The sequence below is a fragment of the Pseudophryne corroboree genome, chromosome 2 (genome assembly GCF_028390025.1).
Source record: "Pseudophryne corroboree isolate aPseCor3 chromosome 2, aPseCor3.hap2, whole genome shotgun sequence".
NCBI lineage: Eukaryota > Metazoa > Chordata > Amphibia > Anura > Myobatrachidae > Pseudophryne > Pseudophryne corroboree.
Genome location: NC_086445.1, coordinates 656,019,406 through 656,045,809, shown reverse-complemented (window position 1 = coordinate 656,045,809; position 26,404 = coordinate 656,019,406). Strand labels below are relative to the sequence as shown.

Sequence of the window (26,404 nt, the reverse complement as noted above, 5' to 3'; positions counted from 1 at the left end):
CAGGAAGTTGTCTCTCACGGGTAGTACACTGTCTCTTTCAAGAGACGTCCCCCTCTCCAGTTTTGCACGACGGTTATTCCATTGGATCCGTTGAAAGCGCAAGCTCTACACCTGGTTGTGCGATCCCTCCTTGATACAGAATTGATAGTGCTGGTACCTCTGTCCCAGATGTACTATTCGACCCTGTTTCTGGTCCCGAAACCCAATAGGTCCTCCCGGCCTATACTCAATCTCAAGTCATTGAACAAATTTGCGAGTGTGTCCAAATTCCGTATGGAAACTCTGCGCTCTATTGTACTGGCCATGGAACCCGAAGACTATATGGTATTACTGGCCATGGAACCAGAAAACTATCTGGTATCCCTGGACATACAGGATGCTTACCTGCATATACCTATTGCCATATCGCATCAGCAATATCTGTGGTTTGCTATTGGCAACCTACTTTATCAATTCCAGGCTCTGCCATTTGGACTGGCCATGACCCTTCGGATCTTCACCAAGGTCATAGCCATGATGACGGCCCCTCTCCACCGTCGGAGAATCAGGATCCTGCCGTCTCTGGATGACTTGCTGATCCTGGCGATCTCCCAAGATGTTCTCCTCAGTCATCTGGAACTGACGGTCCAATTTCTACAAGCTCACGGGTGACTCATCAGCTGGAAAAAGTCCTCGCTGGTCCCTGCTCGGAGCATGGTGCACCTGGGGGCACTGCTGGACACACACAGCCAAAGACTGTTTCTGTCTCCAGAGAGAGTCCTGAAACTTCAGGACAGGATCAGATACTTCCTTTCTCGCCCAAGAGTGCCGAGACACTTGGCGATGCCAGTACTCGGCCTCATGGTCGGCTTTCGACATGGTAGCGTACGCTCAGTTTCATTCCCGCCCTCTGCAGAGGTTTATCCTTTTAAAGTGGGTTGGCATGCCTCATCGGATCATGTCTCAAATGATTTTATTGACTCCGGAGGGTCGTCTGTCACTGAGCTGGTGGTTATAGGACCAACAGTTGAGCAGGGGCCGTCCCTTCTAGATCCCCAACTGGGTTCTACTGACTATGGGCGCCAGTTTGCGGGGTTGGGGCGCGGTTCTAGAGCAACACTCTATCCAGGGTCGGTGGACCATGGAGGAATCTCTCCTCGCGGTAAACATTCTGGAATTGTGGGCAGTGTTAAATGCTTTGACTCTTGCACTGCCTCTAATACAGAACAGGCCTGATCAAGTACAATCAGACAACGCCACCACAGTGGCATACATAAATCATCAAGGCGGTACTCGAAGCCGCATGGCAATGATGGAAGTGTCAAAAATCCTTAGTTGCGCAGAGCGCCATCTGCCAGCAATATCGGCAGTGTTCATTCCCGGAGTCCTCAACTGGGAAGCGGATTTCCTCAGTCGCAAGGACGTATACGCCGGAGAGTGGAGTCTTTATTCAGAAGTCTTTCAACTCCTAGTGGACAAGTGGGGCCTACCAGATTTAGACCTGAAGGCGTCTTGACACAATCACAAGGTTCCGGTCTTCGGATCCTCAAGCAGCGTTCGTGGACGCACTGGCAATTCAATGGAACTTTCAGCTGCCATACGTGTTCCCTCCGGTGTTACTCCTGCCCAGCGTACTACGAAAGTTCAAGCAAGAAGGAGGAATACTACTTCTAGTCGCTCCAGCGTGGCCCAGACGGCATTGGTTCTCAGACCTGCAGAGTGTATTGATCGAGCGTCCTCTTCTATTTCCTCAACGCCCAGACCTCCTCGTTCAGGGCGCTTGTGTCTACCCGGATCTGGCCATCCTGGCTTTGACGGTGTGGCTCTTGAAGCATCACTCCTGAGGGCAAAAGGATTTATCCAAACTATGCTAACCGGCTTCTGCACAGATTTATTACAGGATCTGGAATTCTTACTTCACCAGGTGTGCTGTTAAGAATTACGATGCGTACAATTTCAGAACTTAGACTTTTGGCTTTTCTGCAAGAAGGCCTAGACTTAGGCCTTTGTCTAGCCTCCCTCAAGGTTCATATTTCTGCCTTGTCGGTATGGTTTTAGAGGAAGATTGCATCTCTTCCTGGCGTTCATACTTTCACTCAATGCATTTTACGGATTCAGCCTCCCTATGGCTCCATGGGAATCTGTCTGTTGTCTAGAATGCCCTACAAGAGTCTCCATTTGAACCTCTTGAGTCTGTGGACCTTAAATATCTTACGATTAAGGTCGTGTTTCTGCTGGCTATTTCCTCTGCTAGTAGGGTGTCAGACTTAGGTGCTTTGTCCTGTTGTTTTAGAACTCGTCCCGGTTATCTACCTAAGGTGGTGTCATCTTTCCATCTTAACTAAGAGATTGTGGTTCCGGCTTTTATCTCTTCTGGTTTGTCCTCCAAAGAGCGGTCTTTGGATGTGGTACGGGCTCTCCGTATTTACATGGAGAGGACTGCCTCTCTCAGGAGGTCCGATACCCTTTTTGTACTTTTTGGTTTTCACAAACATGGCTGGCCTGCGAATAAGCAAACCTTGGCCAGATGGATTAGAATGGTGATTGCACAAGCATATGCATAGTCTGGTCTTCCAGCTCCTGCTGCTATCAAAGCCCATTCTACTCAGTCTGTTGGACCTTCTTGGGCGGCCCGCCGAGGCACGTGCACTGAACAATTGTGCAACGCGTCTACGTGGTCCTCAGTGAACACGTTCATTAGGTTTTATGCCTTTGATACTTTCGCCTCCCAGGATGCTTCTTTTGGATGCCGGGTTCTTGTGCCCGCTACGGTCCTCCCATGAGGAACTGCTTTAGGACATCCCCAATGTATTCCCTGTGGAACACAGTGTACCCCGCTGCAGAAAAGGAGATTTATGGTAGACTTACCATAGTGCAATCTCTTTCTGCGAGGTACACTGGGTTCCACAGGGCACCCACCCTGACGCACTTAGATTCTTTGGGTTTGTATGACATTAGCCACTGGTCCCTTCTCCTGTTGTGAGAATGTGATTCTATGTGACTAACATCTGCCTTCTCTTTTACCTGCTACTGCATTGGACTGGTTAACGAAACTGAGCTCCAGTGTCCGGATGCAATGCATCCTGGGAACAGTCAAAGCTTTAGCCTGTTGGTGCCTCTGGATCAAGATCCAACTCTACACCCCCAATGTATTCCCTGTGGATCCCAGTGTACCTCGCAGAAAGAGATTTAATTATGGAAAGTCTACCAAAAAGCTCCTTTTTTTGGTTACTTACCATGTTCTCTGAGTCATGAAATCCCTCAGTCGTGTGGTGTTTTGTTCTTACCCTAGTTATGTTTTGCTGTTTATAATAGTTTCACTGGGTTACTGCTTCTCCTTACCGGGCACTTTTAATGTTGCTCTGGCCTGTTGGGAGTTGCTGAGAGGAGGAGTTTAGGCTTAAATACAGTTGTTGTTTTTTTGTTTGTTCTTTAGCCATTTTTCTCTTCTGTTATACTCGCATATAATGTTTACTGTACTTTTAAATCAGTTGTTCCCAAACGCTGTCCTTTAAGGACCCCAACAGTTCTCGTTTTCTATGTATCTTGACAGTTGCACACACTCACCATCTGTCACATTTCACATTTTCCAGTTGACCTGGAAAACATGAACTGTTAGGGGTCCTTGGGAACCACTGCTCTAAATGAGCACAAACAATATGTTACCCATCTGAAATTTTGATTTTTAAACACAGCCAATGAAAACCGCTTCAATGAATCAGCTTTTCAGATAATAAATATTAATTTATTAATATTCATAAAGTGTTTTTTTAGTAAACACAAAGTGTTTGTATTTTATTTAAATTGAATGTTTATTTGTGTCTTTTAATAGATGCTTGTGGTTTTTAAGTCTGCCCCCATCCTAAAAAGGGCTCTTAAAGTTAAACAAGCAATGATGCAGCTGTATGTACTTAAGTTGCTGAAAGTCCAGACAAAGTACCTTGGACGACAGTGGAGGAAGAGCAACATGAAAACGATGTCTGCTATTTATCAGAAAGTCAGGCATCGCCTCAATGATGACTGGGCATATGGGAATGGTATGTCTTTGGGAAGCTAGAGTTTTAAGTTCATTTCATGTGCACACTCACAGAATATATTACATTGATGCTATTTTTGTCATAGATCTTGATGCTCGTCCATGGGATTTTCAAGCAGAGGAATGTGCGCTTCGAGCGAACATTGAACGTTTTAACTCTCGGCGATATGATCGGACGCATAGGAACCATGACTTCCTTCCTGTGGATAACTGTCTTCAGAGTGTACTAGGTCAACATGTGGAGCTGCCAGAGGACTTTCAGATGAACTATGACCTTTGGCTTGAGAGAGAAGTGTTTTCTAAGCCAATATCTTGGGAAGAGTTGCTGCAATAGTCAATCAAGCATCTCTCCACCACTGCGTATAACACTATTTACTATCCCAAATGTTCCTATCCTATTGTAGGCATCTGATAATACTATAAAGAACCTTCTTTTGCTAGGTTTCATGCCAGAAACCTATATGGATATATCCCCTTTTAAAATCAAGGAATCCAGGAATGAAATAACAGTTTTATGCTTTTTGTGCTACAACGTCAACCACTCTCCAACCTAACTTACTTTGCATTTGGTCTTAATTGTAGCATCAACATTGTGGTTTGAGGCAAGCACTTCAATACCCTAAGCATAGATGCAACAATAAAGATTATTCCTACTATAGATCAATTACATTGGTTAGGCTGTTGTGTATTGCTTTGGCAGGGACCTGCCATCTAGTAAAAGTAAAATACCTGACCCAGAGTTCATATAGGCATTCAACTATAGGCTCTGTAATAAGGTCACATTCCTCTTGTGTATCTTGTTATTAACAATTGAAGTGTGCTTTTATAATTGTGTTTGTATATTAAAGTTTAAATGTAATTTCTGTTACGTCCTAGAGGATGCTGGGGTCCATATTAGTACCATGGGGAATAGACAGGTCCACCAGGAGCCATTGGTACTTTAAGAGTTTGAGAGTGTGGGCTGGTTCCTCCCTCTATGCCCCTCCTACCAGACTCAGTTTAGTAAATGTGCCCTAAATGTGCCCAGAGGAGTCGGTCACAGCTAGGGGAGCTCTCCAGAGTTTCCTTAGTAAAGTTTAGTTTTAGAGTTTGTTATTTTACAGGAAGGCTGCTGGCAACAGCCTCCCCGCATCGAGGGACTGAGGGGGGGAGCAGTGTCCGCCCTGCGGGGTCTGAGCCACGGTCTCCGCTGACTGAACACTGAGCTCCAGAAGGGATAGATCGTTCCCCGCCGCAGGGGATCGCTCACCCCAGCAGCATGCCGCCACCCCCTTACAGAGCTGAAGATTCGTGGCGAGTGAGTCACCGACCCCCCTAGCAAGCGGGGGGTCGGTGTGAAGATGGCGGCAATAGGGTAGGAACGCAGTATTAACTGCGCTCCGGAGGCTCAGCGGTACATAGTGCGGCGCTGTGGGGGGCGCCCTGAGCCAGCGCCTACACTGGTCACACAATCTGTCGGGGTCCCTGGATCTCAGCCAGCATCAATCCTCAGGCCAATATAATCCTATGAAGAGCGGGAAGCGCCATTTTGGGGGCGGAGCTTGTCAGCGGACCCAGCAGCGTTCAGCGCCATTTTCCTGCCTGCACAACGCTGTCAGTGAAGAGCAAGTCCCTCCACAGCAACTCCAGCTATCTATCATGGTACCAGAGGGTTGTAGAAGGGGGGGAGGCTGCAAAACGACTGTAGCCTATTAAGGTGCACAGTCAGCACTGATCGGGGGTCTCCCTTTATACTAAAAGCGCTGTGTGTGGGTTGGCTCCAGTTTCTGTCTCTCTCTTGCTATTCTTGAGGGTGAAACTCTGTCTGCCCTCCCCTGTGTGTGTGTGTGTGGAGTGTCCGTGGTCTCCATTAAGCAATGTCCATGGACTCTTGTGTCATATGCTGCAGATATGTCCTCTCAGGATGATCCCATTCCATGTAATCAGGATTGCACTGGTTTAGCACAAATTCCAGCAAGGGAGCCTGAGTGGTTGTCCTCTATCAAAGCTAAGATTTCTCTTACGTCCTAGAGGATGCTGGTGTCCATTTTAGTACCATGGGGTATAGACTGTTCTTGAAGAGCCTTCGGCACTTTAAGACTTTTCAACAGTGTGAACTGGCTCCTCCCTCTATGACCCTTCTCCAGACCTCAGTTTAGAAAATGTGCTCGGGAGACTGGCTGCACATCAGTGAAGCTCTACTGAGTTTTGCTGAAAAAGACTATGTTAGGTTTTTTATTTTACAGGGAAGCTGCTGGCAACAGTTTCCCTGCTTCGTGGGACTTAGGGGGGGGGGAGTAGGAACCAACTTCTCAGGTTAATGGCTCTGCTTTCGCTGACAGGACACCATTAGCTCCTGAAGGGTACTGAACACAGCCCTGGCCTGGCTGCTGCTCACTCCCACAGCACAGCCGCCACCCCCTAACAGAGCCAGAAGGCTGGTGAGTATGAACCGGAGACCTGCAGAGGGGCGCCCTCCGGTCATCATGGCGGCATAAATGTGCCAGCACAACGCGGGACGGTGCACAGCAACATGTCTCTCAGCACAGGGCGCGCTCTGAGAGACATGATAAATCCTTACTCTCACTGGCAAAATGTACATACATGTGAGCCGCTGATGTACACTACCCCCGCCAGTATAAATATTACTGTGGCTGAACCGCGCCATTACAGGAGGCGGGGCTTCACCTCAGAATTGCTTGTAACACTCATTTGGCGACATTTTCTCCTCACAGAGACGCCGGAGCGCTGATCCTACAGGCTGCTTCTCCTCATACATCGCTGATACAAGTACCAGAGTGTTATAGAAGGGGAGGGGAGCACATAATTTATTGAAGTCTGCGGGCTTCACACTGGATAAAAAGCGCTGTTTTGGTATATATGTATATTCATTGTATGTAATACATATAGGGCGCGTGGTGTGGACTGGCAATCCCCTCTTGGTCTCTCTGACTGACTTTAGGTAGATCTGTCCCCAATAGCTCCCGTGTGTGTGAGTGGTGTGACTGTACACGTGTGTAATATGTCTAGAGAAAGTTCTTCCCCAGAAGAAACCATTTTGGAGGCACAAGAGTGTTCTGAGCCTGTGTGGGTGAGAAAGCTGCAGAGTAATATGTAAATTCTTTAAGTCTGAACAACAGACAAAGCAAGACAGTCTGTGGAGGATGCTCTGTTTGCTGATTCCTCCACGTCACCCACTCAGGGCCCTTCCTGTTCCCAGAAAAGGTCTCTGACCCAAATTATGCAAGGGACACTGACACAATTTCCAACACTGAAGTCGATACTGGACATTTGAGGGGGGTAGATCCCAAACTGGATAAGAGCATTCAATGTATGATAGTCACTATAAAAGAGGTGTTGGAATTTCTTGACACAACACCTCCACCTGAGGAAAAAGATTATTTTAAATTAAATAAAAAAAGGTGGTGACTTTACCTTCGTCTAAGGATAGCGTACCCTTTCCCTGAAGAGGATAGGCATAAGTGGGAGGCACCCCCAATGATAGACACCTCAGTCTCTTGGTTGTCAAAGAAAATAATTTTACCTGCCCCAGGATTAGCTTCATTAAAAGAACCTGCTGACTGCAAATTAGAGACGACTTTAAAGTCCATCTATATTGCTACGGGTACGTTACTCAGGCCCGCGATTGCTTCTGCTTGGGAAGGTAACGCAGTGGAAAAGTGGGCAGACAGTTTAATTGTTAATATTGACACAGTCGATAAAGATGACATGCCGCAAATTCTAGGTCATATCAAAGATTCTGCAGGTTACTTGGTTGAGGCTATGAAGGACATAGGCTTACTGGGCCTCTACTATGGCGATTTCAGCCGCAGGGCACTCTGGATCTGCCAATGGAATGCTGACGCTGAATCAAAAAGAAATATTGGGCGCTCCCCTACAATGGTGAGGCCCTCTTTGGAAACTAGATGCCATGACATCAACTACTACATCTGGCAAGTCAGCATTTCTGCCATCAGCAGCTACACTGGCTAAAAAAAAAAAAAAAGAGTATATCAAGGAGTCAACATAATGCCATACTTGGACGATCTCCTCATAAAAGGGAGATCCAGGGACAAGCTACTCCAGAACATAGCATTGTCCCCGAAGGTGCTTCAACAGCACGGTTGGATCATCAACTTAACAAAATCGCAGTTGGAACAGACAATGAGATTATCATTTTTGGGAATGATACTAGACATCGAGATACAGAGAGTATTTCTACCGGTGGAAAAGGCTCAGGGGGTCCAGAGCATGGTCACCCAACGTTTGAGACCAAGAACAGTATCAATTCATCAGTGCATTCGCCTGTTGGGGAAAATGGTAGCGGCTTACGAGGTGCTACAATATGGCCGATTCCATGCCAGGGTTTTCCAGTGGGACCTACTGGACAAGTGATCCGGGTCGCATCTCCACATGCATCAAAGGATAACCTTTAAAGCGAAAGCCAGAATTTCGCTCCTGTGGTGGCTACAAATTTCTCACCTCCTGGAGGGACGCAGGTTCGGGATTCAGGCCTGGATCCTGGTGACCACGGATGCAAGTCTCCGAGGATGGGGAGCAGTCACGCAGGGTGAAAGTTTCCAAGGAAGATGGTCAAGTTAAGAAACTTGCCTTCACATAAACATTCTGGAGTTGAGAGCTGTGTACAACAGTCTTCATCAAGCGGCACACCTTCTTCAAGGTCGTCCCATACAGATCTAGTCAGACAATGTAACGGCAGTAACTTATATAAACCGTCGAGGCGGAACAAAAAGTATAGCAACAATGGCAGAGGTGACAAAGATACTCCTCTGGGCAGAAAGACATGCAAAAGCTCTGTTGGCAATTTTCATTCCGGGAGTGGACAGCTGGGAAGCAGACTTCCTCAGCAGACATGATCTTCATCCAGGAGAATGGGGCCTCCACCCAGAAGTCTTTGCAGAGGTAGCAGATCGTTGGGGTGTTCCTCAAGTGAATATGATGGCATCACGCCTCAACAAGAAGCTTCAGAAATATTGTTCCAGGTCAAGAGACCCACAAGCAATAGCGATAGATGCACTGGTGACGCAGTGGATGTTTCGGTCAGTGTATCTGTTCTCGACACTTCCACTTATTCCAAAAGTTCTCAAGATCATCAGAAGAACAGGAGTTCGAGCAATACTCAGAGGGCTTGGTATCCAGATCTTCATGAGTTATTAATGGAAGATCCTCGGCCTCTTCCTCTTTGCGAGGACCTGTTTCAGCAGGGGCCGAGTTTATCAGGATTTACCACGGTTGCATTTGACGGCATGGCTGTTGAGCGCCAGATCCTACCCCGTAAGGGTATTCCCAATGAACATTCCCACACTTATTCTGGCCAGGAAAGGGGTAACGTCCAAACATTACCATCGTATTTGGAGAAAATATGTATCTTGGTGTGTATCCAAGAAGTCTCCTGCGGTGGAGTTTCAATTAGGACGACTTCTCCTATTTCTACAGGCAGGTGTGGATGCTGGATTGAGATTAGGATCTATCAAAGTTCAGATTTCGGCCTTGTTAGTTTTCTTTCAGAAACAATTGGTTTCTCTTCCTGAGGTCCAGACGTTCGTGAAAGGGTTTCTGCGCATCCAAGCTCCCTTTGTACCTCCTGCGGCGCCATGGGATCTTAATGTGGTGTGGCAGTTCCTGAAATCGGACTGTTTTGAGCCTCTGCAAGAGGTGGCGTTAAAGTTCTCACTTGAAAAGTGGTCATTCTGTTGGCCTTGGCTTCAGGCAGACGAGTGTCTGAGTTAGGAGCTCTGTCACGGAGTCCTTATTTGATATTTCATGAAGATAGGGCTGAATTGAGAACACGTCAGCACTTTCTTCCAAAGGTTGTGTCTTCTTTTTATATCAACCATCCAGTGGTGATGCCAGTAGCTTCTGACACCTTAGCCGTCTCAAAGTCCTTGGATGTTGTCAGAGCGCTGAGGACTTATGTTGCAAGAACGGCTCAGATAAGGAAAACAGAATCTCTGTTTGTCCTCTATGACCCCAACAAGATGGGGGGTCCTGCTTCTAAGCAGACTATTGCGCGCTGGATCAGGGGTACCATTCAGCACGCTCATTCCACGGCAGGATTGCCGTTACAGACTTCGGTAAAAGCCCACTCTACAAGGAAAGTGGGTTCATCCTGGACGGCTGCCCTGGGTGTCTCGGCATTGCAAATCTGCCGAGCTGCTACTTGGTTGGGTGCAAACACATTTATAAGTTTGACACCTTGACTGCTGTCGACCTTCAATTTGGTCAGTCAGTTCTGCAGGAACATTAGCACTTTCCCACCTGTACTAGGAGTTTTGGTATATCCCCATGGTACTAAAATAAATCCCAGCATCCTGTGTTGAATATTGCTGGTACAACACCCGAGCAAGTTGAGGAGGCTTACTTCACTGAAAATAAGAAAGCCTTCCCTGCTTAAAGGAATTTAATGCTATATTTGGAAAGGCTTGGGAAAACCCAGATAAAAAATTTCAAGATACCTAAAAGGGTTCTGGTAGCTTTTCCTTTCCCGGTAGAGGATAGGAAAAAATGGGAAAACCCGCCTATTGTTGATCTTGAAAGAGTCGGCTCATCGTAAAATTGATAATAAGTTCAAATCCATGTACACGGCTTCTGGGGCAATCCTACGTCCCACTATTGCCAGTGCTTGGATTGCCAAAGCTATAGTAAAGTGGTCAGGCACGTTACTTCAGGACTTGGATACTATGGAGAAATGTGATGTTGAATTGTTTTTACGTAACATTCAGGATTCGGCAGGATTTCTGGTAGAATCCATGAATGACCTGGGTTCCATGGCTGCGGGGATTTCATCCATGTCCGTATCAGCTCGTTGAGGACTGTGGTTGCGCCAGTGGTCTGCCGACGCGGAATCCAAGAGAAGTGTGGAGACCCTACCCTACACAGGTCAGGCTCTCTTTGGGGAAGCGTTAGATGCGTGGATCTCCACGGCTGTGGCTGGTAAGTCACCCTTTCTTCCCTCAGCTACACCTGCTCCTAAGAAACCTTTTTCTTAAGTTACGTCACAGTCCTTTCGGTCTAACAAGCTCAGTAAAGCAAAGCCGTCCAACACCTTCTTTCGGGGAGGTCGGGCCAAGTTCAAGAAACCTGCGGCTGCAGGTTCCCAGGAACAGAAACCTGCTTCAGGCACACCAAAGTCCTCCACATGACAGTGGACTGCACGTCCCGGATGTGGGGCAGGTGGGAGCGAGATTCAGACATTTCAGTCATGTCTGGGTGTCATCCGGCCTGGACCACTGGGTGTAAGATATTGTGTCCCAGGGGTACAGGCTGGAATTTCAAAATCTCCCTCACCGATTTTTCAGATCAGGCTTGCCAGCTCTGCTGGAATAAAGGACGGTCCTGTAAGAACCCATCCAGAAGTTGGTGGAGGCACAGGTCATTGTGCCAGTACCACCTCGCATGCAGAACAAAGGTTACTATTCGAACCTTTTCGTGGTACCGAAAGTGGATGGTTCGGTCAGGCCCAATCTGAGCTTAAAATCACTGAACCCCATTCTGAGGGAGTTCAAGTTCAAAATGGAGTCCCTAAGGGCAGTGATATCAGGTCTGGAGGAGGGGGAATTTCTAGTATCCCTGGATATCAAGGATGCGTACCTCCACATCCCGATTTGGCTGCTGCATAAAGCTTATCTGCGATTTGCACTATTAGACTGTCACTTTCAGTAACAGGCTCTCCCATTCGGTCTCTCCACAGCACCGAGGGTTTTCACCAAGGTGATGGCGTAAATGATGATTCTCCTCCGCAGACAGGGGGTGAACATAATTCCGTATCTAAACGATCTGCTGATAAAAGCATCATCCAAGGAGAAGCAGTTACGGTCCATAACACTCACGACTCAGCTTCTCAGGAAACATGGTTGGATCCTGAATCTTCCAAAGTCACATTTGGAACCATCCAGAAGGTTGTCCTTTCTGGGAATGATCCTCGACACGGAGGTGCAGAGGGTGTTTCTCCTAGAGGAAAAGGCGTTGCTGATTCAAACGATGGTCCGGGAGGTCCTGAAGCCAGCCCGGGTGTCAACTTATTAGTGCATTTGCCTTCTGGGGAAGATGGTGGCCTCTTACGAGGCTCTGCAGTACCGGAGGTTTCACGCTCGGTCCTTCCAACTGGATCTCATGGGCAAGTGGTCGGGATCCCATCTACACACCAGATAATACGCCTGTCGCCAAAGGCCAGGATTTCACTCCTCTGGTGGCTGCAATTATCTCACCTTCTGGAGGGCAGCAGGTTCAGGATTCAGGACTGGATCCTTCTAACCATGGATGCAAGTCTCCGGGGCTGGGGCGCAGTCACTCGAGGGGAAACCTTCCAAGGAAGGTGGTCAAGTCTGGAAGCCGGCCTGCCGAGAACATTGTGGAACTAAAAGCCGTCTACTCCTCCAAGCGGCCCATCTTCTGAGAAATCGGGCCATTCAAGTGCAGTCGGACAATGTGACAACAGTGGCTTACATAAACCGACAGGGCGGAACGAAGAATCATCCTCTGGGCGGAAAAACACGTGTTGGAGCTGTCAGCATTCTTCATTCCGGTAGTAGACAACTGGGCAGCAGACTTCCTCAGCAGACACGATCTCCATCCAGGGGAGTGGGGTCTCCATCCGGAGGTGTTCAAGGAGGTAACAGATCTTTGGGGCGTACCCCAGATTGACATGATGGCCTCTCATCTCAACAAGAAGCTTTGGCGGTATTGTTCCAGGTCGAGGGACCCGCAAACAGTGGAAGTGGACGCCCTAGTGACTCCGTGGGTGTTCCAGTCAGTGTATGCGTTTCCTCCACTTCCACTCATCCCAAGATTCTAAAGCTCATAAGGAGAACAAAGGTTCAAGCGATCCTCATTGATCCAGACTGGCCAAGAAGGGCTTGGTACGCGGATCTACTGCAAGAAGAGCCGAGGCCTCTTCTTCTTCGGGAGGATCTGCTGCAGCAGGGGCCGTTCGCCTATCAAGACTTACCTCGGCTACGTTTGACAGCATGGAAGTTGAACGCCTGATATTAGCTCAGAAGGGCATTCCGAATAAGGTTATTCCTACCCTGATACAGGCTAGGAAAGGAGTAACATCTAAACATTACCATTGCATTTGGAAAAAATATGTATCTTGGTGTGAGTCCTAGAAATTTCCTGCGGTGGAGTTTCAACTGGGACGGTTTCTCCTTTTCCTACAAGCTGGTGTGGATTTGGGCCTAAAGTTGGGATCTGTGAAGGTCCAGATTTCGGCCCTATCCGTTTTCTTCCAAAACCAATTGGCTGCCCTCCCTGAGGTTCAGACCTTTTTGAAGGGAGTTCTGCACATCCAACCTCCCTTTGTACCACCTACGGCGCCTTGGGACCTTAACGTGGTGTTGCAATTCCTCCAGTCGGACTGGTTCGAGCCTCTACAGGAGGTTGACGTCAAGTTTCTTCTATGGAAATCTGTCACTTTGTTGGCTTTAGCTTCTGCTAGACGTGTGTCGGAGTTTGGGGCTTTATCATGTAAAAGCCCATACTTGATCTTCCACAAAGATAGAGCTGAGCTCCGGACGCGTCAGCAGTTTCTTCCAAAGGTTGTGTCGGCATTTCATATCAACCAACCTATTGAAATGCCAGTGGCTACTGACCCCTCAATTTCATCAAAGTCCTTGAATGTGGTAAGGACCCTGAGGATATATGTGAAAAGGACTGCTTGTCACAGGAAATCGGACTCTTTGTTTGTCCTGTACGATCCCAAGGCCTACTCTACACGTAAGGTGGGGTTTAACCATCTGTGCTGCAGCCTGGATATCACTAAAACCTGCACTGTTGGTGTGCCTTGAGGACCGTGATTGGGAATGCCTGCCGTAGAGGGTGCTGGGCGCCCGCCCAGCACTTCGTTTTCCTGCAATTGTTATCTTGTTCAGTACAACTTTGTTTTTAGTTAAGTACTATGTTTACTTGGTGAGTTATGTTTTCAGCGGTTGCTGAGTTTTCAAGCTAAGTTAGATTGATGTGCCTAGTATGTGTGAGCTGGTATGAATCTCGCCACTATCTGTATTAAATCCTTCTCTCGAAGATATCCGTCTCCTCGGGCACAGTTTGTACACTGAGTCTGGTAGGAGGGGCATAGAGGGAGGAGCCAGCCCACACTCTCAAACTCTTAAAGTGCCAATGGCTCCTGGTGGATCCGTCTATACCCCATGGTACTGATATGGACCCCAGCATCCTCTACAGACTACGTTACTGGTAGGTAACCAAAATCCTATTATTTCATCCAGTGCAAGGTGCAACCCAAATTGCAGCTTAGTATTTTATGTTTCCCTGTATAGTACTACATCTAGCATTCTATTATGGTGTTGTCTCTTTCAGCCGGGAGCAGCTAATTGTTATGACTGGTCAGAATATAATTATGTGTTTGAGATTGCTGCATTGCACTCCAATCAGGGTACCTGGTCTGTTATTCCGAAAGAGAAAGAAGAAGCAATTTCTACTGTTCGGTGGTTGCACCAAAGTCTGACACCCGATGTAAATGGTGGTCCAAGCGTGCCACGTTTACATCACTTCGGAGGGGTGCCCAGCATTCCTGGAGATGCTAGGCTGCTCCCGGACACTGTCCCTGCACAGTCTGCTTCTGCTCGGTGACAGGAGCCTAGCACTATACGAAAATGTCACAGTGCACTACCCAGCTATCTGTCACTGCGGAGGAGTCTGCATTCAGGTGCAGTCCGCAACCACTAATGATGCCTCTGGTGATCATATATTCACAGACATATAGATTTCCTTTTGTTACAGTAAGGGCAGCGCCGAACAATTATAATTGGGCAGGAGTAGAATAGGGAGGCGGTCAGTGTGGTAAAGGTTTTGAAAACTTTAAAAGAAGAACCTTTATTTGGTTATTTCTGAAGTTTTTCTTTGGTGGATATGAATAGTAATTGCACCTGGCGTCTGTTTGGTAAATAAACAAGTGCATATAAATTTAATATAAACACTGGCATATGTTTGGCGAATTAATTTAACTGTAAAGTGATATGGAATATGCTGGCTCTACATAAATAAATGATATACTGTATAAGACCATTATGTCCTTTTTTTTTTTTTGAATAACTTTGCGGCAGCCTTTACTAATCAAAAAGAAGAAAGCTATACTATATGTGGCTTTATTGGATGGTGGAGCTGCTGCTGCTGCTGCTTTCATTGGACAATTATGATGAGGCTGATTCTGACTCAGACACAGCTGGCTGTGTCTTTAGCTGCTGTAGCACATGAGAGTTGATGCTGATGCCGCTACAAAACTCCTTCCCTGCTGTACAGCCATGCGTCCGAATATGCAACTACTGATACGCTCACTTTGAGTGTCTGTGGATTCTCAAATACGACTTGGTGCGTCTTTAGAAACTTGCACCAACTCTGTGCTAGGTGAACATTCTCCGTTTGAGCAAGTATGGTCGCCAATGTGAACAGCGGAGTGTCTTTGTATGCAACCACTTTCTTCATGCATCTGATTAGTCATTTCCCTATACCACCTGGCAATGTCCAATACATTTCTAATATATTTCATAGACCGTACATCTGAATCAGTACTGTGACTCTGTCCTAACAATCGGGATGCATGTGCAGTGCAACTTAGACACATGAGCAAGTGTATGCGACTCATAATCAGGGCCAGTGTGAGAAATATATTACAATTTTTCTCTATCGTCCTAGTGGATGCTGGGGTTCCTGAAAGGACCATGGGGAATAGCGGCTCCGCAGGAGACAGGGCACAAAAGTAAAGCTTTTCCGATCAGGTGGTGTGCACTGGCTCCTCCCCCTATGACCCTCCTCCAGACTCCAGTTAGATTTTTGTGCCCGGCCGAGAAGGGTGCAATTCTAGGTGGCTCTCCTAAAGAGCTGCTTAGAGAAAGTTTAGCTTAGGTTTTTTATTTTACAGTGAGTCCTGCTGGCAACAGGATCACTGCAACGAGGGACTGAGGGGAGAAGAAGTGAACTCACCTGCGTGCAGGATGGATTGGCTTCTTGGCTACTGGACATCAGCTCCAGAGGGACGATCACAGGTACAGCCTGGATGGTCACCGGAGCCGCGCCGCCGGCCCCCTTGCAGATGCTGAAGTTAGAAGAGGTCCAGAATCGGCGGCTGAAGACTCTGACAGTCTTCTAAAGGTAGCGCACAGCACTGCAGCTGTGCGCCATTTTCCTCTCAGCACACTTCACACGCTGTCACTGAGGGTGCAGGGCGCTGGGGGGGGGCGCCCTGGGAGGCAAATGTAAACCTATATACTGGCTAAAAATACCTCACATATAGCCCCCAGAGGCTATATGGAGATATTTAACCCCTGCCAAACTTCACTAAAGAGCGGGAGACGAGCCCGCCGGAAAAGGGGCGGGGCCTATCTCCTCAGCACACAGCGCCATTTTTTCTCTCACAGAAAGGCTGGAGAGAAGGCTCCCAGGCTCTCCCCTGCACTGCACTACAGAAACAGGGTTTAAACAGAGAGGGGGGCACTAATTGGCGATATAAATATATATATAAAGATGCTATTAGGGAGAAACACTTATATAAGGTTGTCCCTATGTAATTATAGCGTTTTTTGGTGTGTGCTGGCAAACTCTCCCTCTGTCTCTCCAAAGGGCTAGTGGGGTCCTGTCCTCTGTCAGAGCATTCCAGGTGTGTGTGCTGTGTGTCGGTACGTGTGTGTCGACATGTATGAGGACGATGTTGGAGGAGGCGGAGAAATTGCCTGTAATGGTGATGTCACTCTCTAGGGAGTCGACACCGGAATGGATGGCTTATTTAGGGAATTACGTGAAAATGTCAACACGCTGCAAGGTCGGTTGACGACATGAGACGGCCGACAAACAATTAGTACCGGTCCAGGCGTCTCAGAAACACCGTCAGGGGTTTTTAAAAAAACGCCCATTTACCTCAGTCGGTCGACACAGACACAGACACGGACACTGAATCCAGTGTCGACGGTGAATAAACAAACGTATTCCTCATTAGGGCCACACGTTAAGGGCAATGAAGGAGGTGTTACATATTTCTGATACTACAAGTACCACAAAAAAGGGTATTATGTGGGAGTGAAAAAACTACCTGTAGTTTTTCCTGAATCAGATAAAATAAAATGAAGTGTGTGATGATGCGTGGGTTTACCCCGATAGCAAATATTGGCGTTATACCCTTTCCCGCCAGAAGTTAGGGCGCGTTGGGAAACACCCCTTAGGGTGGATAAGGCGCTCACACGCTTATCAAGTGGCATTACCGTCTCCAGATACGGCCGCCCTCAAGGAGCCAGCTGATAGGCAGCTGGAAAAATATCCTAAAAAGTATATACACACATACGGTGGTTATACTGCGACCAGCGATCGCCATCAGCCTGGAGATGCAGTGCTGGGTTGGCTTGGTCGAATTCCCTGACTAAAAATATTTTATTGATATAGAGCATTTAATAGGATGCATTCTATATATATGTATGCGAGATGCACAGAGGGATATTTGCACTCTGGCATCAAGATAAGTGCGTTGTCCATATCTCCCAGAAGATGTCATGGACACGACAGTGGTCAGGTGATACAGATCCCATACGGCACATGGAAGTATTGCCGTATAAAGGGAAGGAGTTATTTGGGGTCGGTCCATCGGACCTGGGGGCCACGGCTACAGCTGGGAAATCCAACCTTTTTACCCCAAGTTACATCTCAGCAGAAAAAGACACTGTCTTTTCAGCCTCAATCCTTCCGTTTCCCATGTGGGCAAGCGGGCAAAAGGCCAGTCATATCTGCCCAGACATAGAGGAAAGGGAAGTAGACTGCAGCAGGCAGCCCCTTCCCAGGAAAAGAAGCCCTCCACCGCGTCTGCCAAGTCCTCAGCGTGACGCTGGGGCCGTGCAAGCGGACTCAGGTGAGGTGGGGGGGTAGTCTCAAGAGTCTCAGCGCGCAGTGGGATCACTCGCAAGTTGACCCCTAGATCGTACAAGTATTATCCCAGGGGTACAGATTGGAGAGTCGAGACATTTTTTCCTCGCAGGTTCCTGAAGCCTGCTTTACCAACGGCTCCCTCCGACAGGGAGGCAGTATTGGGAAAAAATTCACAAGCTGTATTTCCAGCAGGTGATAATCAAAGTACCCCTCCTACAACAAGGAAAAGGGTATTAGTCTTCCACACTATATTGTGGTACTGAAGCCAGACGGCTTGGTGAGACATAGTCTAAATCTGAAATCTTTGAACACTTACATAAAAAGGTTCAAATCAAGATGGAGTCACTCAGAGCAGTGATAGAGAACCGGAAAAAAGGGGACTATATGGTGTCCCTGGACATCAAGGATTACCTCCATGTCCAAATTTGCCCTTCTCAACAAGGGTACCTCTGGTTCGTGATACAGAACTGTCAATATCAGTTTCAGACGCTGCCGTTGAATTATCCACGGCACCCCGGGCCTTTACCAAGGTAATGGCCGAAAAGATGATTCTTAAAAGAAGAAAGGCATCTTAATTATCCCTTACTTGGATGATATCCTGAAAGGGGCAAGTTTCCAGAGAACAGTTGGAGGTCGGAAAAGAACTATCTAAAGTAGTTCTACGACAGCACGAGTGGATTCTAAATATTCCAAAAATCGCAGCTGTTTTCCGATGATACGTCTGCTGTTCCTAGGAATGATTCTGGGCATAGTCCAGAAAGAGGTATTTCTCCTGGAGGGGAAAGCCAGGGAGTTATCCGACCTAGTCAGAAACCTCCTAAAACCAGGCCAAGTATCAGTGCATCAATGCACATGAGTCCTGGGAAAAATGGTGGCTTCTTACGAAGCGATTCCATTAGGCAGATCTCACGCAAAAACTTTTCAGGGGGATTTGCGGGACGAATGGTCCGGATCGCATCTTCAGATGCATCAGCGGATAACCCTGTCTCCAAGGACAAGGGTGTCTCTTCTGTGGGGGCTGCAGAGTGCTCATCTTCTAGAGGGCAGCACATTCAGCATTCAGGACTGTGTTCTGGTGACCACGGATGCCAGTCTGAGAGGCTGGGGAACAGTCACACAGGGAAGAAATTTCCAAGGAAGTGTGGTCAAGTCTGGAGATTTCTCTCCACATGAATATACTGGAGCTAAGGGCAATTTACGATGCTCTGAGCCTAGGAAGACCTCTGCTTCAAAGTCAACCGGTGCTGATCCAGTAGGACATCATCATGGCAGTCGCCCACGTAAACAGACGGGGCGGCACAAGAAGCAGGAGGGCAATGACAGCAAGGATTCTTCGCTGGGCGAAAAATCATGTGATAACACTGTCAGCAGTGTTCATTCCGGGAGTGGACAATTAGGAAGATTTCCTCAGCATGAATGAATTCCACCCGGAAAAGTGGGAACTTCATCTGGAAGTTTCCACATGTTTGTAAACCGTTGGGAAAGACCAAAGGTGGTTATGATGGCGTCCCACATGAAGCGCCAGGTCTAGAGACCCTCAGGCAATAGCTGGGACGCTCTGGTAACACCGTGGGTGTACCAGTCGGTGTATGTGTTCCCTCCTCTGCCTTTCATACCCAGTGTATGGAGAATGATAGGAAGGAGAGGAGTAAGAACTATACTCGTGGCTCCGGTTTGGCCAAGAAGAACTTGGTACCCGGAACTTCAAGAGATACTAGAAAGGATCTTGATTCAGCAAGAATCATGTCTGTTCCATGACTTACCGCAGCCGCGTTGACGGGTGAACGCCGGATCCTAAGGGAAAAAGGCATTCCGGAAGAGGTCATCCCTACCCTGGTCAGAGCCAGGAAGGAGGTGACCGCACAACATTATCACTGCTTAGGTGAAAATGTGTTCCATGGTGTGAGGCCAGGAAGGCTCCACGGAAGAATTTCAACTAGGTTAATTCCTACATTTCCTGCAAACAGGAGTGTATATGGGTCTCAAATTGGGGTCCATTAAGGTTCAAATTTCGACCGGTCGATTTTCTTCCAGAAAGAAATTGGCTTCAGTTCCTGAAGTCCAGAAGTTGTTAAGGGAGTACTGCATATACAACCCCCTTTTGATGTCTCCAGTGGCACTGGGCGATCTCAACGTAGTTTGGGATTCCTAAAATCACATTGGTTTAAACAACTCAAATCTGTGGATTTGATATAACTCACATGGAAAGCGACCATGCTGTTGGTCCTGGCCTCGGCCAGGCGAGTGTCAGAATTGGCGGCGTTATCTCACAAAGCCATATCTGATTGTCCATTCGGACAGAGCAAAGCTGTGGACTCGTCCCCAGTTTCTCCCTAAGGTGGTGTCAGCGTTTCACCTGAACCAGCTTATTGTGGTACCTGCGGCTACTAGGGACTTGGAGGACTCCAAGTTGCTGGATGTTGTCAGGGCCCTGAAAATATAGTTTCCAGGTCGGCTGGAGTCAGGAAATCTGACTTGCTGTTTATCCTGTATGCACCCAACAAGCTGGGTGCTCCTGCTTCTAAGCAGACTATTGCTCGTTGGATTTGTAGTACAATTCAGCTTGCACATTCTGTGGCAGGCTTGCCACAGCAAAAAATATGTAAATGCCCATTCCACAAGGAAGGTGGGCTCATCTTGGGCGGCTGCCCGAGGGGTCTCGGCATTACAACTCTGCCGAGCAGCTACGTGGTCGGGGGAGAACACGTTTGTAAAATTCTACAAATTTGATACCCTGGCAAAAAGAGGACCTGGAGTTCTCTCATTCGGTGCTGCAGAGTCATCCGCACTCTCCCGCCCGTTTGGGAGCTTTGGTATAATCCCCATGGTCCATTCAGGAACCCCAGCATCCACTAGGACGATAGAGAAAATAAGAATTTACTTACCGATAATTCTATTTCTCGGAGTCCGTAGTGGATGCTGGGCGCCCATCCCAAGTGCGGATTATTCTGCAATACTTGTACATAGTTATTGTTACAAAAATCGGGTTATTGTTGTAGGAAGCCGTCTTTCAGAGGCTCCTTTTGTTATCATACTGTTAACTGGGTTTAGATCACAAGTTGTACGGTGTGATTGGTGTGGCTGGTATGAGTCTTACCCGGGATTCAAAATTCCTCCCTTATTGTGTACGCTCGTCCGGGCACAGTACCTAACTGGAGTCTGGAGGAGGGTCATAGGGGGAGGAGCCAGTGCACACCACCTGATCGGAAAAGCTTTACTTTTGTGCCCTGTCTCCTGCGGAGCCGCTATTCCCCATGGTCCTTTCAGGAACCCCAGCATCCACTACGGACTCCGAGAAATAGAATTATCGGTAAGTAAATTCTTATTTTAACAAAGTGCCTTCTGTCCTGTCCTTTTCTCTGACGTCCTAGTGGATGCTGGGAACTCCGTAAGGACCATGGGGAATAGACGGGCTCCGCAGGAGACTGGGCACTCTAAAAGAAAGATTAGGTACTATCTGGTGTGCACTGGCTCCTCCCTCTATGCCCCTCCTCCAGACCTCAGTTAGAATCTGTGCCCGGCCAGAGCTGGATGCACCTAGCCCACTAGCCTCCTGAGCTTGCTAGAAAAGAAAGTATTTGTTAGGTTTTTTATTTTTAGTGAGATCTGCTGGCAACAGACTCACTGCTACGTGGGACTGAGGGGAGAGAAGCAAACCTACCTGCTTGCAGCTAGCTTGTGCTTCTTAGGCTACTGGACACCATTAGCTCCAGAGGGTTCGAACGCAGGGCCTGACCTCGATCGTCCGTTCCCGGAGCCGCGCCGCCGTCCCCCTTGCAGAGCCAGAAGACAGAAGAGAACGACAAAATCGGTGGCTGAAGACTCCTGTCTTCATTAAGGTAGCGCACAGCACTGCAGCTGTGCGCCATTGCTCCCACAGCACACCACACACTCCGGTCACTGTAGGGTGCAGGGCGCTGGGGTGGGGGGGGGGGGGGGGGCGCCGCCCTGGGCAGCAATTATAAATACCTTTTGGCAAAAATATACATAATACAGTCTCCGGACTGTATATGTGTAAAAAACCCCGCCATTAAAGTACATAAAACGCGGGACAGAAGCCTGCCGCTGTGGGGGCGGGGCCTCCGGCACCATTTTTTCTTCACAGCTCCGCTGGAAGGAGGCTCCCCAGGCTCTCCCCTGCAGTATCCTGGTACACAAAGGGTGAAAAGAGAGGGGGGGGGCACATAAATTTAGGCGCAAAATTTGTATATACAGCAGCTACTGGGTAAACACTGAGTTGTAGTGTAATCCCGGGGTTATATAGCGCTGGGGTGTGTGCTGGCATACTCTCTCTCTGTCTCTCCAAAGGGCCTTGTGGGGGAACTGTCTTCAAATAGAGCATCCCCTGTGTGTGTGGTGTGTCGGTACGCGTGTGTCAACATGTCTGAGGTAAAAGGCACCTCTAAGGAGGTGATAGAGCGGATATGTGTGGGAGGGTGTCTCCGTCCACAACGCCGACACCTGTTTGGATATGTGTAAGTGCTAAGGTGAATTTATTGCACAAAAGGTTAGAGAACAGAAAGGAAATCTACCCTTGTCTGTCCCTATGTCACAGAGACCTTCAGAGTCTCTCAATGCTCACTATCCAAAATAACAAACACTGGTATCGACACGGAGTTTAACTCCACTGTCGACTACGATAATGCAAAGTTACAGCCAAGAGGGCTAAAAGATATTCAATATATGATTATTGGAATAAAAGATGATTTGCATATCACTGATGACTCATCTGTCCCTGACACGAGAGTACACATGTTAAGGGGAAGAATGCTGAGGTAAATTTCCCTCCTCTCATGAGGAAAAAGAGCGGGAATCTCCAGACAAGAGACGGCAGCTTCCCACAAGAGAATTCTCAGGCTGTATCCTTCCCCACTAGGGCCAGGATGTGTTGAGAATCTTCCCCTAGGGTGTCCTGTTTGCACAGACGGTTGCACTAGCTATTCTCAGGGATCCTGCAGATAGTGTGCACATTCTGGTATACTACCCAGACCGGCGATTGTGTCGGCATGGGTTTATAGCGCTGTGGCAGCGTAGACAGGTACCTTATCAGCAGAGATTGAGACCCTAGTATGCATATAGATATAAATATATTAAAGATGCTGTCTTAAGTGATAGATATATAATTATAAAGCATGCTCAAAGAGACATGAGTATACTGGGTCCTAGAGTCAAAGCTATGTCGATTTCTGCTTGACGTGTCCTGTAGAATATGCATTGGACAGATCATGCCGATTTAAGAGGCATATGGAAGGCTGAGGATTGTGTGGAGAAGGGTTCTCGGGCCTGGTCTCCACAGCTATAGCTGGTAATTCTGCTAGTTTGCCTTATATTCCTGCACAGCATAGGAAAGCACGACATTATTAAATGCAGCTTTTCGAATAAAGAAACAAGAAAGTCTGAGGTGCGTCCTTTCTTGTCAGAGCCGGGGGCAGAGGAAAGAAGCTGCACAACACAGCTAGTTCCCAGGAACAGAAGTCCGCCCCGGCCTCTACAAAAATCCACTGCATGTCGCTGGGGCTCCACAGGCGGAGCTAGGCCCGGTGGGGACACGCCTTCGTAAATTCAGCCACAAGTGGGTTCACTCCCTGTTAGATCCCTGGGCAATAGATATTGTGTCTCAGGGATACAAGCTGGACTGTGAGAAGATGCTCCCTCACCGACGGCCCTGCGGGCTTCCCCCCAAGAGAGGGAGCCAGTGTTAGCTGCAATTCACAAATTGTATCTTCAACAGGTGGTGGTCAAGGGTCCCCTCCTTCAACAAGAGGGTGTTATTATTCGACCATGTTGTAATCCTGAAACCAGACGGTTCGGTCAGACCCATATTGATTTAAAATCCCTGAACATATACCTGAGAAGGTTCAAGTTCAAGATAGAATCGCTAAGAGCGGTCATTGCAAGCCTGAAAAGGGGGAGACTTTATCGTGAATCTGGACATAAGGGATGCATACCTTCATGTCCCCATTTATCCACCTCATTAGGTGTACCTCAGAATTGCGGTACGGGATTGTCATTACCAATTTCAGACGTTGCCGTTTGGTCTCTCCACGGCCCCGAGATTATTCACCAAGGTAATGGCGGATATGATGGTGCTCCTGCGGAAGCAAGGTGTCACTATTATCACGTACTTGGACGATCTCCTCATAAAAGCGAGATCAAGAGAGCAGTTGCTGAACAGCGTATCACTTTCTCTGGAAGTGTAACGGCAACACGGCTGGATTCTATATATTCCAAAGTCGCAGTTGGTTCCTACAGCTCATCTGCCTCTCCTAGGCATGATCCTAGACACAGACCAGAAAAGGGTTTATCTCCCGATAGAAAGCGCTCAGGAGCTCATGACACTGGTCAGGAACTATTAAAACCAAAACAGGTGTCAGTGCATCACTGCACTCGAGTCCTGGGAAGGATGGTGGCATCATACGAGGCTATCCCCTTAGGCAGGTTCCATGCGAGGACCTTCCAATGGGACTTACTGGACAAGTGGTCCGGATCACATCTTCAGATGCATCGGTTAATCACCCTATCCCCCAGGGCCAGGGTGTCTCTCCTGTGGTGGCTGCAGAGTGCTCACCTTCTCGAGTGCCGCAGATTTGGCATTCAGGACTGGGTCCTGGTGACCACGGATGCAAGCCTCCGAGGGTGGGGGGCAGTTACACAGGGAAGAAATTTCCAAGGTCTGTGGTCAAGTCAACAGACTTGCCTTCACATCAATATCCTGGAACTAAGGGCCATATACAACGCCCTAAGTCAAGCGGAGATCCTGCTTCGCGACCAACCGGTTCTGATCCAGTCAGACCGCAGGGGCTCATGTAAACCGCCAAGGCGGCACAAGGAGCAGGGTGGCGAGGGTAGAAGCCACCAGAATTCTTCGCTGGGCGGATAATCAAGTAAGCGCACTGTCAGCAGTGTTCATTCCGGGAGTGGACAACTGGGAAGCAGACTTCCTCAGCAGGCACGACCTCCACCCGGGAGAGTGGGGACTTCATCAGAAAGTCTTCACGCAGTTTGCAAATTGATGGGAACTGCCTCAGGTGGACTAGATGGTGTCCCACCTCCAATAAAAAGCTAAAAAAAGGTTTTACGCCGGGTCAAGGGACCCTCAGGCGATAGCTGTGGTCGCACTAGTAACACCGTGGGTGTTCCAGTCGGTCTATGTATTCCCTCCTCTTCCTCTCATACCCAAGGGCTGAGAATTGTAATAAAAGGAGGAGTGAGAACAATATTCTTTGCTCCGGATTGGCCAAGAAGGACTCGGTACCCGGAACTGCAAGAAATGCTCTCAGAGGACCCATGGCCTCTGCCTCTCAGACAGGACATGTTGCAACAGGGGCCCTGTCTGTTCCAAGACTTACCGCGGCTGCATTTGACGGCATGGCGGTTGAACGCCGGATCCTATCGGAAAAGGGCATTCCGGATGCAGTTGTTCCTACGCTGATAAAGGCTTGGAAAGACGTGACAGCAAGACTTTTTCACTGTATATGGCGAAAATAGGTTGCTTGGTGTGAGGCCGGGAAGACCCTACAGAGGAATTCCAGCGGGGTCGATTCCTGCACTTCCTACAGTCAGGAGTGATTATGGGCCTAAACTTAGGATCCATAAAGGTCAAGATTTCGGCCCTATCCATTTTCTCTCAAAAAGAACTGGCTTCACTGCCTGAAGTTCAGACGTTGTTACGGGGGTGCTGCATATTCAGCCTCCTTTTGTGCCACCAGTGGCACCTTGGGATCTTAACGTTGTGTTGGATTCCTGAAATCCCACTGGTTTGAGCCACTTAAGACCGTGGAGCTAAAATATCTCACGTGGAAAGTGGTCATGCTTTTGGCCTTAGCTTCGGCTAGGCGTGTGTCAGAATTGGCAGCTTTGTCATGTAAAAGCCCCTATCTGATCTTCCATATGGAAAGGGCAGAATTGAGGACTCGTCCCCAATTTCTCCCTAAGGTGGTATCATCGTTTCATTTGAACCAACCTATTGTGGTGCCTGCGGCTACTAGGGACTTGGAGGATTCCAAGTTGCTGGACGTAGTCCGGGCTTTGAACATTTATGTTTCCAGAACGGCGGGAGTCAGAAAGTCTGACTCGCTGTTTATTCTGTATGTAGCCAACAAGGTTGGCGCTCCTGCTTCGAAGCAGACTATTGCTCGCTGGATCTGTAGCACGATTCAGCTGGCTCACTCTGCGGCTGGATTGCCGCATCCAAAATCAGTAAAAGCCCATTCCACAAGGAAGGTGGGCTCTTCTTGGGCGGCTGCCCGAGGGGTCTCGGCTTTACAGCTTTGCCGAGCTGCTACTTGGTCGGGTTCAAAACACGTTGGCTAAGTTCTACAAGTTTGATACCCTGGCTGAGGAGGACCTTGAGTTTGCTCATGCGGTGCTGCAGAGTCATCCGCACTCTCCCGCCCGTTTGGGAGCTTTGGTATAATCCCCATGGTCCTTACGGAGTTCCCAGCATCCACTAGGACGTCAGAGAAAATAAGAATTTACTCACCGGTAATTCTATTTCTCGTAGTCCGTAGTGGATGCTGGGCGCCC

General features: G+C 48.2%; 1 protein-coding gene across 2 annotated transcripts in view; it reads left to right on the top strand.

Moving 5' to 3' along the window:
- Nucleotides 1-15,034, top strand: part of STRIP1 (striatin interacting protein 1) — a 454,294-nt gene extending 439,260 nt beyond the window's left edge. For both annotated transcript variants that reach the window (XM_063955026.1, XM_063955027.1), the window contains 2 exons: nt 3,812-4,016; nt 4,102-15,034. In XM_063955026.1, the coding sequence (XP_063811096.1) occupies nt 3,812-4,016; nt 4,102-4,349 (453 nt within the window). In that variant the 3' untranslated portion in view covers nt 4,350-15,034. The remainder of the gene's footprint in view (nt 1-3,811; nt 4,017-4,101) is intronic.
- Nucleotides 15,035-26,404: the final 11,370 nt, after the last annotated feature.